The sequence below is a fragment of the Macaca nemestrina genome, chromosome 1 (genome assembly GCF_043159975.1).
Source record: "Macaca nemestrina isolate mMacNem1 chromosome 1, mMacNem.hap1, whole genome shotgun sequence".
Taxonomy (NCBI): Eukaryota; Metazoa; Chordata; class Mammalia; order Primates; family Cercopithecidae; genus Macaca; species Macaca nemestrina.
Genome location: NC_092125.1, coordinates 98,106,665 through 98,120,622, shown reverse-complemented (window position 1 = coordinate 98,120,622; position 13,958 = coordinate 98,106,665). Strand labels below are relative to the sequence as shown.

General features: G+C 44.8%; 1 protein-coding gene and 1 non-coding gene across 3 annotated transcripts; one reads left to right on the top strand and one right to left on the bottom strand.

Moving 5' to 3' along the window:
* The first annotated feature begins 2,504 nt into the window (after window positions 1-2,504).
* TRNAN-GUU (transfer RNA asparagine (anticodon GUU)) lies at window positions 2,505-2,578 on the top strand. The gene has a single exon. It is a non-coding gene; the product is annotated as a tRNA-Asn (tRNA).
* Window positions 2,579-4,005: 1,427 nt separating this feature from the next.
* On the bottom strand, window positions 4,006-13,062 carry LOC105498220 (Fc gamma receptor IIIa). Of its 2 annotated transcripts, none has more exons than XM_011770194.3 (6): window positions 12,952-13,062; window positions 12,129-12,212; window positions 11,439-11,459; window positions 10,840-11,097; window positions 7,242-7,499; window positions 4,006-5,450 (listed from the first exon to the last, which is right to left on the bottom strand). In XM_011770194.3, the coding sequence occupies exons 2-6, from the start codon at window positions 12,166-12,168 to the stop codon at window positions 5,263-5,265; spliced, it is 765 nt and encodes a 254-aa protein (XP_011768496.1). In that variant the 5' UTR covers window positions 12,169-12,212; window positions 12,952-13,062; the 3' UTR covers window positions 4,006-5,262. The 2 variants fall into 2 exon arrangements, with proteins under 2 accessions (XP_011768496.1, XP_011768495.1); XM_011770193.3 differs by having other exon boundaries at window positions 10,840-11,094; window positions 12,952-13,061.
* Window positions 13,063-13,958: the final 896 nt, after the last annotated feature.

The window sequence follows — 13,958 nt, the reverse complement described above, 5'->3', positions numbered from 1 at the left end:
TGGAGACCACAGCATCTAGCTTATGCTGGATGATCAGCTTGGCTCTGGCATACTTCTCAGTGGCAGAGTTGGGCTATTTGGCTCCAATCTCTACTTTTTCCAGCCCAATTCCCTTTGCATGAGAAGCACCTCCAAAAGGGCTGGTCTTCAGGACTATGCCCAAATGGGCTTTGTTGTACTGTTTACCACGCCACTTCTGATCCTGTCGGTGACTATGGAGCTTTCTGGCGGTAGACAGTCCACAACACTTGCCCATATTGCTGGCTCCACAGGTCTGAGCAAAAGAGCAAAAACAAAAATTTAAAATATAAAATAAATGACTCTAGGCCTGGCCTGGTGGCTCATGCCTGTAATCAGCATTTTGGGAGGCTGAGGTGGGAGGATCACCTGAGGTCAGCAGTTCGAGACCAGCCTGGCCAACATAGTGAAAGCCCATCTCTACTAAAAACACAAAAATTAGCCGGGCACGGTGGTCCATGCCTGTAATCCCAGCTACTCAGGAGGCTGAGGCAGGAGAATTGCTTGAACATGTGAGGTGAATGTTGCAGTGAGCCGAGATTGTGCCACTGCACTCCAGCCTGGGTGACAGACTGAGACTCCATCTCAAAAAAATAAATTAATTAAAAATAAATAAATAAAAATAAATGACTCTAGTTTAAAGGTCATTTGGCAAATTTATTTATTTACTTTTTTATTATACATATAATACACATATATGTATTTTACATAAGATATAAAATATGTGTACACATATATATGCATATATAATTTCTGCATATGCATATCTATGTTTGCGTGTCTTCTCATTTGGCTGAACATCATTTAAAACTTCCACCTGCACCTAAACTGGAGCCCACTGATGACAGAGGATGGCAGGGCAGAAAGAAAGGAGCTTCTGTGTCGAGGCTACGGAGAGGCCCTGGGTCTTGGGCAATATAGAAAATGGCTTTTGGGCTGGGCGCAGTGGCTCAAGCCTGTAATCCCAGCACTTTGGGAGGCCGAAATGAGCGGATCACAAGGTCAGGAGATCAAAACCATCCTGGCTAACATGTGAAACCCCGTCTCTACTAAAAAAAATACAAAAAACTAGCCGGGTGAGGTGCCGGGCACCTGTAGTCCCAGCTATCAGGGAGGCTGAGGCAGGAGAATGGCGTAAAAAAATCCGGGAGGCGGAGCTTGCAGTGCGGCGAGATCGCGCCACTGCACTCCAGCCTGGGCGACAGAGCGAGACTCTGTCTCAAAAAAAAAAAAAAAAGAAAAAAAAGAAAATGGCTTTTGTCCAAGTGTTCTCATTGTTCAATTCCCACCTAAGAGTGAGAACATACAGTGTTTGGTTTTCTGTTCTTGCGATAGTTTGCTGAGAATGATGGTTTCCAGCTGCATCCATGTCCCTACAAAGGACATGAACTCATTCTTTTTTATGGCTGCATAGTATTCCATAGTGTATATGTGCCACATTTTCTTAATCCACTCTATCATTGATGGACATTTGGGTTGGTTCCAAGTCTTTGCTATTGTGAATAGTGCCACAATAAACATACGTGTGCATGGGTCGGGAACATCACACACCGGGACCTGTCGTGGATGGGGGTAGGGGGGAAGGGATAACATTTGGAGAAATACCTAATGTAAATGACGAGGTAATGGGTGCAGCATATCAACATGGCACATGTATACATATGTAACAAACCTGCACGTTGTGCACATGTAGCCTAGAACTTAAAGTAAATATATAAAAAAAGAAATAAAGAAAAAAAAATGGCTTTTTAGACCCAGCACTGACGAGGTTCCCTAGGTCGATGGTGGTGGAATTAGGGGTCTCTGTCCTCAGATATTTGGATCTGTATATATCAGTATGAAAGTCCTTAAATTGCAGGCATTTTTTTAAAAAAATATTTTTTATTTCCAAGCTGAATACCATTAATTGGAATGTTACAGGCTTTTTAAGCTCCGTGTTCTGCCTGCGTGTCTAATATGCCGGTAGAAACCTTTCAAAACAGCGGGGGTTGAAGACCAATTTTGTAATACAAAACTCACTTACTTAGATATCACATTTTGCTGGACGTGATTGGACCCATAAGAAAGTATTTTTAATGCTCACGATAATAAGCTTATTATGAGTCAGCACTAAACGTGTGCACATGCATACATAAATTGTCTACATCAGCAAAAAAAGCTTATCGTCGTACTTCTCTGACCAAAATCAACTGAACCCCCGAACCCACAGAGAGCATCCATTTTGGATTCCCCAAAGACCCTTCGTTCCTGCATCCTCTTCTGCTCTCCTTTTCTCAGCCTCTTCTGGTGGAAGCTGAGTCCTGCTTCAGATCTACGCAAGTGCTAGCGCGGAAAAAAAGACCTGCCTCGCTCAGGGCTATGAGCTGCGCCCTGAAGCGCGGAAAACTAATTGTGTCACAGGTTTCAAATCAGCCTGTTTTTTGGAGACGTAGAGTGAGCCTTTTTTCTTCAGTGAAGTGACTTGGCAGCCAAACGCTTCAACGTCCGTCTCTGTGGCGCAATCGGTTAGCGCGTTCGGCTGTTAACCGAAAGGTTGGTGGTTCGATCCCACCCAGGGACGAAAGTGCAATTTTTTTGTAAACCTCATGTTTTTAAGAAACTTTAAAAAACCGCTTTCGATGCTAACCACCGGGTGCGCTGGGGCCTTGGCTCTCAAAACCAGCTTCGGTGCTAACCGCTGGGAGCCCTGCCAGCTGACCTCAGCATCGTGTAGTTCACACTGTCCTCTTCCGCCTTAGTGCTGTACGAAGAATTTTGAGGTATTTGGTTTTTCCGACTAGGGTTGTAATTTTAACTTTTAGCTGCTTAACCAGTGCAGTTACGTTATGAAATTGCCATCTTTAAGAAAATTTACCGACCAAAGGAAGTAAGTACTAATAATCCCAAAACGAATTGTTTGTCTTTCCACCAAACCTGTGCCTGCCTTGCTTTTCTATTTTCTAACTCAGAAAACGGGCACTATGTGTGGAACCTGGTCCTTAGTTACGCCGTGTACTGCTGGCTGCCAATTCTTGGAGAGTCCGCCTTCTAAATACCCTGTGGATTAAGTACCTTCCTCTCCAGCCTCACCGCCAGTTACTTCCTTATTGCTGCCTTTGGGTTACTGCATCCTGCCTTGCCGCCCTAGCTGGCTTCCTGTCTTCAACTCTCCCGTCCCGTCCATCCATCAGGTAGTTGTCAGAGAATCCTTCTAAAATACTATACGGTACAAACCTGGTCTGCTTAAATTCCGTCAATGTACTGCAGGGTCTGATAGGATCGCCTTAGTTTGGAAGGCAATGCCCTTCATCATCTGGCCCTGAAACTCTTTCCTCTCCCACACCCACACAGACCCAAACTGCTTTCTTGGTTTTAAATCTTTGCCTATGAACCTTGGGCTTTTCTTCTCTTCTTTGCCTGGCAAACTCCTACTCATCCTTCATGACCACATCCCCCAAATCAAGCCTCTTTTCTGCAGCCCTTTCTTCATTCTCTTCCTATTTAACTGTTTTTCTCACTAGAAATAAAGCTTCTCCAGGGAATGACCCTGTATTTTTCATCTGATATCTTCAGCACCTGAACTCAAGCTTGCACATTGTAGGTAGTAAATAAATGTGAGTTGAATGTCCAAGGTTTCCAAATGCACTTGTGTCATGTCTGAATCTTATGTAATATTTATGTATGTAATCTAGCTTGAATCGTCTTGGTATATAGCTCATAATTCATACAATCAGGCTGACCCTCTACCTCTGCCCAGGCCTCTACCTCCTGTGTAGCTGTACCTTCTCCTATCTGCCCCAATGCTCTGAAGCTATCTCTAATGCCTATTCACCCTCTCCCATACTTCCCATAAGAATCCACCTTAACCCAATTGTCTCAGCAAGATTTGGAAAGCAAGCTGGCTAATTCTTATAAGTTGTGGTGATATGGTTGCTAGGAGGAGGGGGTGTTTCTCACCAATCCAAACCAATCTCTGTTACAGTCCTGGACAAAGGGAAGAAGAAATAATTTTATCATTCATATTTTATTACCATAGTTTTCCTGTCTTCTATCTAAGAGTAGCATGCAAGATCTTGTAAAATGCTTTATTGGAACCAAGAAATGCTGTACTTAAAACTTCCAAAACAGAGACAGCTAAAGCTTTCTTTCATAAGCAACAACTGTCTTCTCCATCCCCACCTCATTGGAACTGACATGATGAAAGATTTGAAAGTTTCATAATTTCACTCAGTGAAGCTCAGTAGTACTTTTAGTATTGGTTATACAACATTTGTTTAATAAATGCAATGAACAAAGCTATACCGGAATTAGATATTGAAACAGAAAAGGTGGTTTTACAGTCCCTGCCCTTCTTACTACCCTGGTCAAAAAAGTATTTTCACCTCCTGCGCTTTCCTTCCCGTGTGCTTGTGGTCAGTTCTTTCTTCTCAGGCTTTCTCATTCTGACGCTGAGATAGTTCTGTTCACTTAGCTTAACTTGGGACAGTGACACAAGGTTTGTTCTGTATTTTCTTTTCCACCCCACCCCCGCCCTAATCCTCAGTCCCCTTCCTAGGACCATTTTCTACACCTAGCGTTAAGGGGGCTCATCATTATATACCTGGAGGTGGTCCAGTTCTGATAGACTCCCCTGGAAGACTCAATTCTACCCCACCCTCATGATTTCTGGTAAATTCCACTACGGCTAATGTTCTAGGAAGACAGCCTTATCTCTGGGCTCAGATGGGGACACCTCCCTTAGTCTATCCTGGACTACCCTGCTATTTCTCAGCCATTCTTTCATTGGTCCCACTGAATTTCCTAGATCCTCAGCAGTTCCCACACTCCGTATGGCCCTGCCTCAACTATTAACTCTACTTATCCATTTATTTAGGAACAATTATTTTCTTTTTTTCCTTCTAAACTGGGTAATTTATAATAGGAGCAATTTTTATATGTTTAAAGGATTCCCATCCCTGGCCTGTATTGTTGCTTTGCTGTGAGGGAATGGTTGGGACAGAAAAAGTGTTTGTGTAGCTCTGAAACTTCAATTCCAAGGAATGTAGCTACTCACTGGGACTTCCCTGCAGGCACTTGATGATCATAGGCCTTTCCCTTCCACTGGAGACCAAGGAAAAATCAAGAGTTGGGTAAGGGATCTGGGCTCTGAGTTCTATGTTTCCTGCTGCTTGTGGAGAGGCCTAAAGAGGATGATGGGGTTGCAAATCCGGAGAAAGGTTCAGAGATGCTGCTGCCACTGCTCTTATTACCCCCATGGGATGGGAGTCATTTGTCTTGAGGGTCCTTGCTCCATTTAAATTTATGGTCCTCCCAGTCCCTTGTTGAGCTTGGAATGCTTTTCTTCACAGAGAAATATAGTCCTGTGTCCACTGCAAAAAGGAGTACCATCACCAGGCAGAAAGAGACTTGGTACCCAGGTGGAAAGAATGATGAGATGGATGACACTGCCAAATCTGTTAGGAGAAGTGGAGAGATGCGGGAAAAAAAAAAAAAAAAAAAAAAAGTCACTAAGGCAGATATTTGGAACAAACAGTGAGGTCACCAGTAGAGTCTTTGACAACTGCCAAAAGACAAGTGGTAGGAATGGTGGGGAAGTCTAGGGGGAAAGTATTGCTTCCTCCCATTGGTTCCTGATCTTAGTGCTATCCGAGCAGAGGACAGCTCACCAAACACTGAGCAAAGGCTCCTGCTTGTTTGACAGAGATGTGACAGGGAGCATGAGCAAGTTAGGTTGTAAGCTAGGTTTTGTGTGACAGTTAAGAAATTGTCAGACAATGCTATTGTCTAGAAACTGGGACAAATTCGTTGATTTTGTATTTCAATTTTTTAAACTCTTGATTTTGATATATATCCAAACTTAAAAAAAATTACCAGAATAGTATAAAGAAATCTCATATGTCCTTTACCCAGATCCACTCATTGTTTTCATGTTACCCCATTTGCTTTATTCGCTCTCTTTCCCTAACCACTTGGGAGTATTTACTTTCAGTTTAAAGTGTCATGAAATTATTTTGGTACAAATTATGGCATTGTAGTGTCAAAATCTCAAAAGGTGGCTGGGCGCGGTGGCTCAAGCCTGTAATCCCAGCACTTTGGGAGGCTGAGACGGGCGGATCACGAGGTCAGGAGATCGATACCATCCTGGCTAACACGGTGAAATCCCCTCTCTACTAAAAAATATTTAAAAACTAGCCGGGCGAGGTGGCGGGCGCCCGTCGTCCCAGCTACTCAGAAGGCTGAGCCAGGAGAATGGCATAAAACCCGGGAGGTGGAGCTTGCAGTGAGCCCAGGTTCAGCCACTGCACTCCAGCCTGGGCGACAGAGTGAGACTCTGTCTCAAAAAAAAAAAAATCTCAAAAGGTGTTTTGCTGCCTTTCTACATGCAAATTGTTTACAATTTATGTCTTGGGCTAGTTACAGATAGAAGTTCTGTGAAACTGGAAAGTCCAGGCATACCACTCTAGAGCTATGATTCTGGAGGCTGGTGCTGAAACTAGAGATGTTTTGTGGATGACTGAATTGGGATCATAAGATGTTAGTGCTTGTTCAGATCTTTTACTTAATGGTTAAATATACAGGCTTTGAAGTCTTTGATGTGACCTTAGGGACAACTTATTTATTTTTGCACCTCAGTTACTTCATCTGTAAAATGGAATAAATATTACCTATCTCATGTTGTGAAGGTCCACTATGATAGTCAAACCAGGTGCATGTAAAGAATGATTTAGCACAGAGTCTAGCACACTGAAAGGTGCCCAATAAATGTCAGCTTATTTTTGTTACAGCAGAAGAAACTGGGGTTCAGAGAGACTAAGTGGTTCACCTCTGGTCAGATGGTTAATTAGCTGCAGAGCCGGAACCCAGGTTCTAGGCTCTTTCTGTGAGGGAATGAGGGGCTCCTGCCAGTTTGGATCATGGCTAAAAGGCTTGGATAAGAAGGAGGCCAGTATGATAGGAACATATGACATCGTGGGTGTGATTAGGGTAAGGAAAGACAGAGGTATGTATTGGGGAGGAGATGTGGCTTCTGTTCCTGCCATCACACTGCAGAGTGAATGACACCTCTTAGCTACCCCAAAAGAATGGACTGAAAGAGAGCTGCAAACCTACCCTGCAATCAGGGACTTTCGGGGACCTCCAGCTGATCACCGGGGCGGACCCGCACATGAAGAAGTGCGTGTAAGAATTGGGAATCTCCTCCCAACTCAACTTCCCTGGGCATTCCAGGGTGTCACATGTCTCACCTTGAGTGATGGTGATGTTCACAGTCTCTGAAGATACATTTTTACTCCCAATAAGTCCCCTGCAGAAGTAGGAGCCGCTGTCTTTGAGTGTGGCTTTTGGAATGTAGAAGTCAGAATTCTGATGAAAATACTTCCTGCCTTTGCCATTCTGTAAATACGTGACCTTATGCAGAAGAGTGTTCTTCCAGCTGTGACACCTCAGGTGAATAGATTCTTCCTCCTTGAACACCCACCGAGGGGCCTGGAGCAATAGCCAGCCTGAAAGACACAGAGACACCCCAGGCCCAGGAGGCCTCAGCTCTCAGTGCAGAGCTTTGTGAAGGGGCCACGTACCATCCAGATCCTGGGACATAAGGGAAAGCCAGATTGGGAGTCAACCCTGCATAGCTCCCTTTGGGGAAGAGCTGATGAGGCCCTGCAAGAGAACTGAAGTCATACCAAGACCTTTGTCTAATGGGGAAGAGGGACACACACACACACATATGATCAACACATAGGGTTAGAGCAGAGGGACTAAGCAATGAGGTAAGTGAGAAGCAACAAAGGGCATATCTGCAGGATCCTTAGATTTGCTGTGGCAGGTGACAAGGAGTCACAGTAAGTTCTAGATCAGAGTAAAAATTGCATTTGAAAATGATGATTTTGTTGCCCTATTAGAGAAAAGGTAGATTTCAGAAGGAATAGGCAATCGAAGGAATATTGAAAGACTCTTGTGGCAGTCAGGAATAAGGTGACGATGGCCACGGAGTGGCTGCAGAAATTGTGAAGGAGAACTCAATGTAAACATCAGGAAGGGGAAGGGCATGACTGGTAGTGCTCAGCGTGGCAATTGGTGGTTTCTGAGGTGTCATGGGGCCTCGATGAGACCAACTTTATTACTGAGCATGGCCTTCAAGAGAGGAAATTCTCATATCGCCAGAGCTTATTCTCACAATCATGTCACCAAGTAATCAGACTTCACAGAGAGAGAACATGAAGTCATGGTCGGGAAAGGGCCTGAATAATTAAAAAATAATGATATTGTAGATAAATATTATAATGGCATAAGAAAATATTCATGAGACAACGTTAAGTTAAAAAAGCATAATACTTAAAAAATTTTTAGAAGTATTATGCACAGAAAAAAAGAAGGGTATGCACTTACATGTTAATAGGGGCTTTCTCTGAAGGAGTGGGACCGAAGGACATTTTAAATTTTTCCTGTTTTCTTTTATGTATTTTTGAAATTGACCCCAAATGGCTTTTGTAATAAGAACAAAATAAAATTTACTATAATTTTATTTTTTAAACCTACATTCTCAGGTTGAATTACTATAACTTTAAAAATCTACTACCTGATGCTAAACAAAATTGGTAGGACGTGTGTTGGTCATGATTCTCAATTTGCCAAACAGAAAGTAATCTTTATTACCTATTAAGATATATTGTTTATCAAAAGAAGCCATGTGCCTATCTATCCACTTACTTTTTCAGCAGAGAGATGAAACATTATTAGCATAAAGTCATGGTTAGTATATAGTCTGGTGGCCTTTGGAGGAACATTCTTGTTCCAATCTGTCCTGTCATGGACTCAGTGAATGTCCATATGTATATTCCTTCAAGTGATATTTCATCAAGCACTCACTATGTATGACACACTGCAGACTGGAGATACCCAGATGACTGGACATATAGTTCTCAGCCTCAAAGAATCTAAGTCTAGACATAGAAACATAAATGTTCAGAAATAATCACAATACCATATAATGAGTGCTACAATAGGCTAAGAATAAAGGACTGCAGGGCCGACTAGATTGGAATAAAGACATTCTGCCTGAAAGAAGTAAAAAATGCAGGCCAGGCGCAGTGGCTCATGTCTGTAATCCTAGTACTTTGGGAGGCCAAGGCGGGCAGATCTCAAGGTCAGGAGATCCAGACCATCCTGGCTGACACGGTGAAACCCCGTCTCTACTAAAAATACAAAAAATTAGCCGGGTGTGGTGGCACGTGCCTGTAGTCCTGGTACTTGGGAGGCTGAGGCAGGAGAATCGCTTGAACCTGGGAGGTGGAGGTTGCAGTGAGCCAAGATTGCGCCACTGCACTCCAGCCTGGGTGACAGACAGAAACTATCTCAAAAAAAAAAAAAAAAAAAAAAAAAAAGAAGTAAAAAATGCTCCTCAGAGGAGGCCATAAGTGAAATGGGTCCTAAAGGATGCTCAGAAGTTTACCTGGTGAAGCTAATTCTCATGATCACAGTTTAATATAGACTTGATTGGCTAGAGTTCTAAAGCCAGTTTCTAGAGCCAAGTTCAAGGCAAACTAGTAACTCCTAGACTTGATTTTTCTATGGCTTTCTCTTGGTAATTCCCCATTTTATTTGGCTGTAGGTGGACATCTCTTACCTAGCTAGAAATGGACATTCCTTCTTGTAGCTCTGGAGAGTGAAACCATGTCAGTTGAGTGGTACTGTCAGAGGCCAAAGAGCCACAAAAATCAGTTTCAGAGGCCCAATTCCATGGAGCTTTCTTGCAGATCCACCTCTTTATGCCCTTCTTCCCCCAAGGCTTGTTCCACCCATAAACATTGTATGAATGGAACAGCCATGGAAGTAGAGTTTGGTTTGCAGGGCGACACTGCAGGGACCAGGCTATGTGGTAAGATTGTAGGGACACCAGGAAAGACCCCTGCCTTCGAAGTGTTTCTCCTACCTGTGTCTGATGTCTATATTCTGTTAATAGTACACAAGCACTTTCATCTCATGATTAATGTGCAGACTGAACATGTATCTGCCTCTATCGGAAGAGATATCACATTACCAAATTTATACTTAAGTATAGGTTTGAGTATAGCATTGATGAGGAGAGAGAAAGATACGATGCTAGGCCACTAGGATTGCTTTGGGAGGTTGCTTAGGGCATTACATGTCTGAGAGTGAGAAGGAGATTGAGGTCCTAACACCAAATTCATAAATTTATTCAATAAATATTATTGGCCAGGTGCGGTGGCTCACGCCTGTAATCCCAGCACGTTGGGAGGCCAAGGCAGGTGAATCACTTGAGGTCAGGAGTTTGAGACCAGACTGATCAACATAATGAAACTCTGTCTCTATTAAAAATACAAAAATTAGCTGGATGTGGTGGTGGGCGCCTGTAATCTCAGCTACTCGGGAGGCTGAGGCAGGAAAATCACTAGAACCCGGGAGGCAGAAGTTGCAGTGAGCTGAGATTGTGCCATTGCACTCCAGCCTGGGTGACAGAATGAGACTCTGTCTCAAAAAATAAAATTAAAAAAAAATGAAAATAAATAAATAAATATTATTGAGCATCTATGCCAAGGCCTAACCTTCACATGACACATTCACATTGTATGCATTCCATATGGTGCTTCCTGAAATTGTGCAGTGCAGCAGTCCTATATCTATTGTCTCACAGGCTTTGACATTTTGCCCAAGACCTACTTAGAGCTAGGACTACAACCCTGATACCATTCAGTGGGACCACAGATCATCTCATCTTAGCTTTTATCTCTAAGAATATCATCTCTGGCTCTTCCCAAGTATTTCAGCACCCTTTGTTTCACCCTTTATTGGTGATTTTCCTCTTTCCCTTCATCAACTCACCGATATGGACTTCCAGCTGCACCGGGTCACTGAGTGTGGAGAGGCTTGTCTGGCACCTGTACTCTCCACTGTTGTTGACTCTGGCAGCAGCAATGAAGTAGCTCGAGGTCTGGCTTGAGATGAGGCTCTCATTGTGAAACCACCGTGTGGAATTGTCCTCAGGGGAGTAGGCTCCCTGGCACTTCAGAGTCACACTGTCCTTCTCGAGCACCCTGTACCATTGAGGCTCCAGGAACACCACAGCCTTTGGGAGATCTTCTGAGGAGCCAAGAGAATATGGGGTGAGGACAGGGAGAGGAACAGGCTCTACACTGCCATTCCCAGGGAGCCTCAAAGCTAGAATGAGCTCATTGCAAACCCATGCTTGATGACTCAGTCTTAGAGCATCTTGGCCCCATTTTTGGCCTGTTCAGTATCTTGAGAAAAACTGGCCAGAGAAGCATAGGGCCAAGTTCTGCTGTATTGGAGGAACTATCCCTGCTAACCCCACATCAGCATTTTCCCATTCAGCAAGCATTTCCCAATATCTTATTGCCACAATATCATATGTCCCCATACGTGCCCCACTGGGTCAATCCAAGACCATGAAGCTGACTTACCAGCCCGCATGCCAGCTGAAACTGCAAGAAAAAAGAGTAAATCAAATATTGAGTAGAGGCAGAGATCAGAGTGATTAGAATGTAGAGTGAGTTTAAAACTCCCCTGCCCTCCCCTGCCCCAGGAGCCCAATGTTCCCAAGAATCAGGATGTTTCTAGTGGAAACCTTCTTGCTACCTGCTCTCTGGTCTCCAGTGTTCATGCCTCTTGCGCCACTGTCAACTCAAATCCCTATTTTCAACACTACTCCCTTACCCCTTGCTCCCTGTGCAAACTCACAAATTAAGCGTACAGGTTGAATTTCCCTGAACCAAGCCACAGAAACAGCCTCAACCCATATCCCCGCAAGAAAGAGTAAAAATTAAAAGTCATAGAGGAGAACACTGGAATGTCAAACTGAAAGAGACAGACCTTAGGGACCATCTAGTCCAAGCTCTTCGGTTCCACATAGTGATTCTGAGACCCAGAGGGATGAAGTGACTGGCCTCACTCATGAGTATGCCCGAATTGGAACCAGCATTCTCCTCATTTCTAGCCCTATCTTGGCTTGTCCTAGGAGCTCAATGCATGGCTATAGATGTAGTGAGGGGTCCCATCCCTTGGTGGGAGTCTCATCTCTAGCCCGAAAAGGGGTCTCTGCTGAACCCAAGGCATCTCGAACTTCTTCCTCAACCAGGGAGACCCTGACTTACCTAGAAGTAGCAGAGCAGTTGGGAGGAGCAGCTGCCACATGATGCCACGCTGGAGTGGACAAGTCACCACAGATATCCGGAGCCCTAAAGGGACCAAGCTGACTAGACAGGAGGAAGTAAACAGCCTTTCCCCAGCCTCTCCACCCATCTCTGTCACCCACCAGGTTCCTTTTCTTGAAACTTCATCTGACTTCTCAATCTGAAGGCTGGCAAGGGAGTCCCACCATAGAACAGGAACAGGAAGGAAAGAGCCTGGAGGCGAAGTGGGTGGGTCTGCCCCCTTTACTCCTCAGAGGTCTGCAGCTGAGCATTTGAGGGCACACGCAGAATCTACCGGAGAGTGCCCTCAGCCATCCCAGGATGCTTGCCCCCATCTCCTGGGTTTGGATCCACCCAGCACCAAGAATGGGACAGCAAGACCCTGGGGATGAGATTCAAGGTGGGAGGAGCATTCTCTGAGGGCTTCCTTCATTTCACCTCAGAACTTCTCACTCTCCTGCCTGACCCAGACTCATTTATCTCCAGCCGAGGCCCTGCCTGCACACAGAAAGTAGTCCTTTCAAATCTTCTAGTCTCTGCCTCAATATTATCTCCACCCAGAGTTTCTTTCAAAATTCAAAATTCAAAAATCTATATGCTCCTGGGATATGTAATCCACAGGAGCTACTGACTTTTTAGTGTGATTTAGTCATTAGATTTCCAAGTTAGAAGAAACCCAGGTAGGGGAGAGAAACGGGCCCTGGAAGAACGAGTCACCGGTGAAAGGCTGAAAAGATCACAGAAAAGGTAGGGGTGGGGAGGGGCGAGGACAGGAACTCTTTACCTTCCTCGTGCTTCCCGTGTGCTTCCCGTGTTACCCGGTTCTGCAGATTTAGCTCAGGTCCCTCGGGGCCACTGGATCTGGGCTGGTCTGTCAGCCTAGTAGCCGGGGCTCCAGGGCTCCTTACCAGAAAAGGTGGAGGAGGGTGGCCAGGAAGTGGGAGGGTTGTTAACCTCTTCTCTCCAGATTCTCCCCCGTACCCCCATGTTGTTGACTCTCACAATGGTCTAGGTCCCAGGCAGAAAAACCAGATGACTCTGCTTGATAGTGCCACTCCCCCAGTGGACTCCTGGACATCTGGGACAGGTCTCACCTGGCTTAGAAAAGCCCAGGAGGCGAGCAGCAGGCCCGTGTGGGCACCTGATGCTTGTTAGGGGTGGAGTGGAGGCAGGGGCTGACACAGGTGGTCACAGACCTTTGCTTTAAATGAATGCTCTTTCTACTCCAGAGTGACATTAAAACCACTACTCAGGTTTTGTTTTTATTTGTGTGTTTCATTTGGCTCCTGGGTGGAGTTAATTGATCCTCCCATTGCCATCCACGTACCCACCCCTCCCTGCACAGAGTCTTGTAGCAGCCCCTCCTCCACAGGCCCTTTGATTGGACAATGGAAACGAACCCAGGCAGCCATTCCAGTTCTCCCTCTCAAGTGACTCATCTACGCCTTGCAAAATCCAGACAAGTATCTGGAAACTTAAGTTCCTTGCTGTAGCACTTCAGATGCTTATCTGGGAAACCTAAAGCAGAAACAATGCCTTCAGGGCTAAGGATGGTCTCTGAGGCAAAAGGTAGATATCCCTCAATTCTTTCTTCTTTTCAGATATCCAAGTGGCTTTCTGCCACGTGACTTCTGATGCAAGGCCTTCACTTTGTTTTCCTTCTTTGAGGTCTTACTTTCTTATCTGACTTCTCTTCTCTGTGGCTCTCCAATGGAGGGAGGAATTCTTAGCTGCCAAAAGGGTGGGCTAGATAGGAAGAAGAGGAGAGAGCACGGGAGAAGTGAAAGGGAC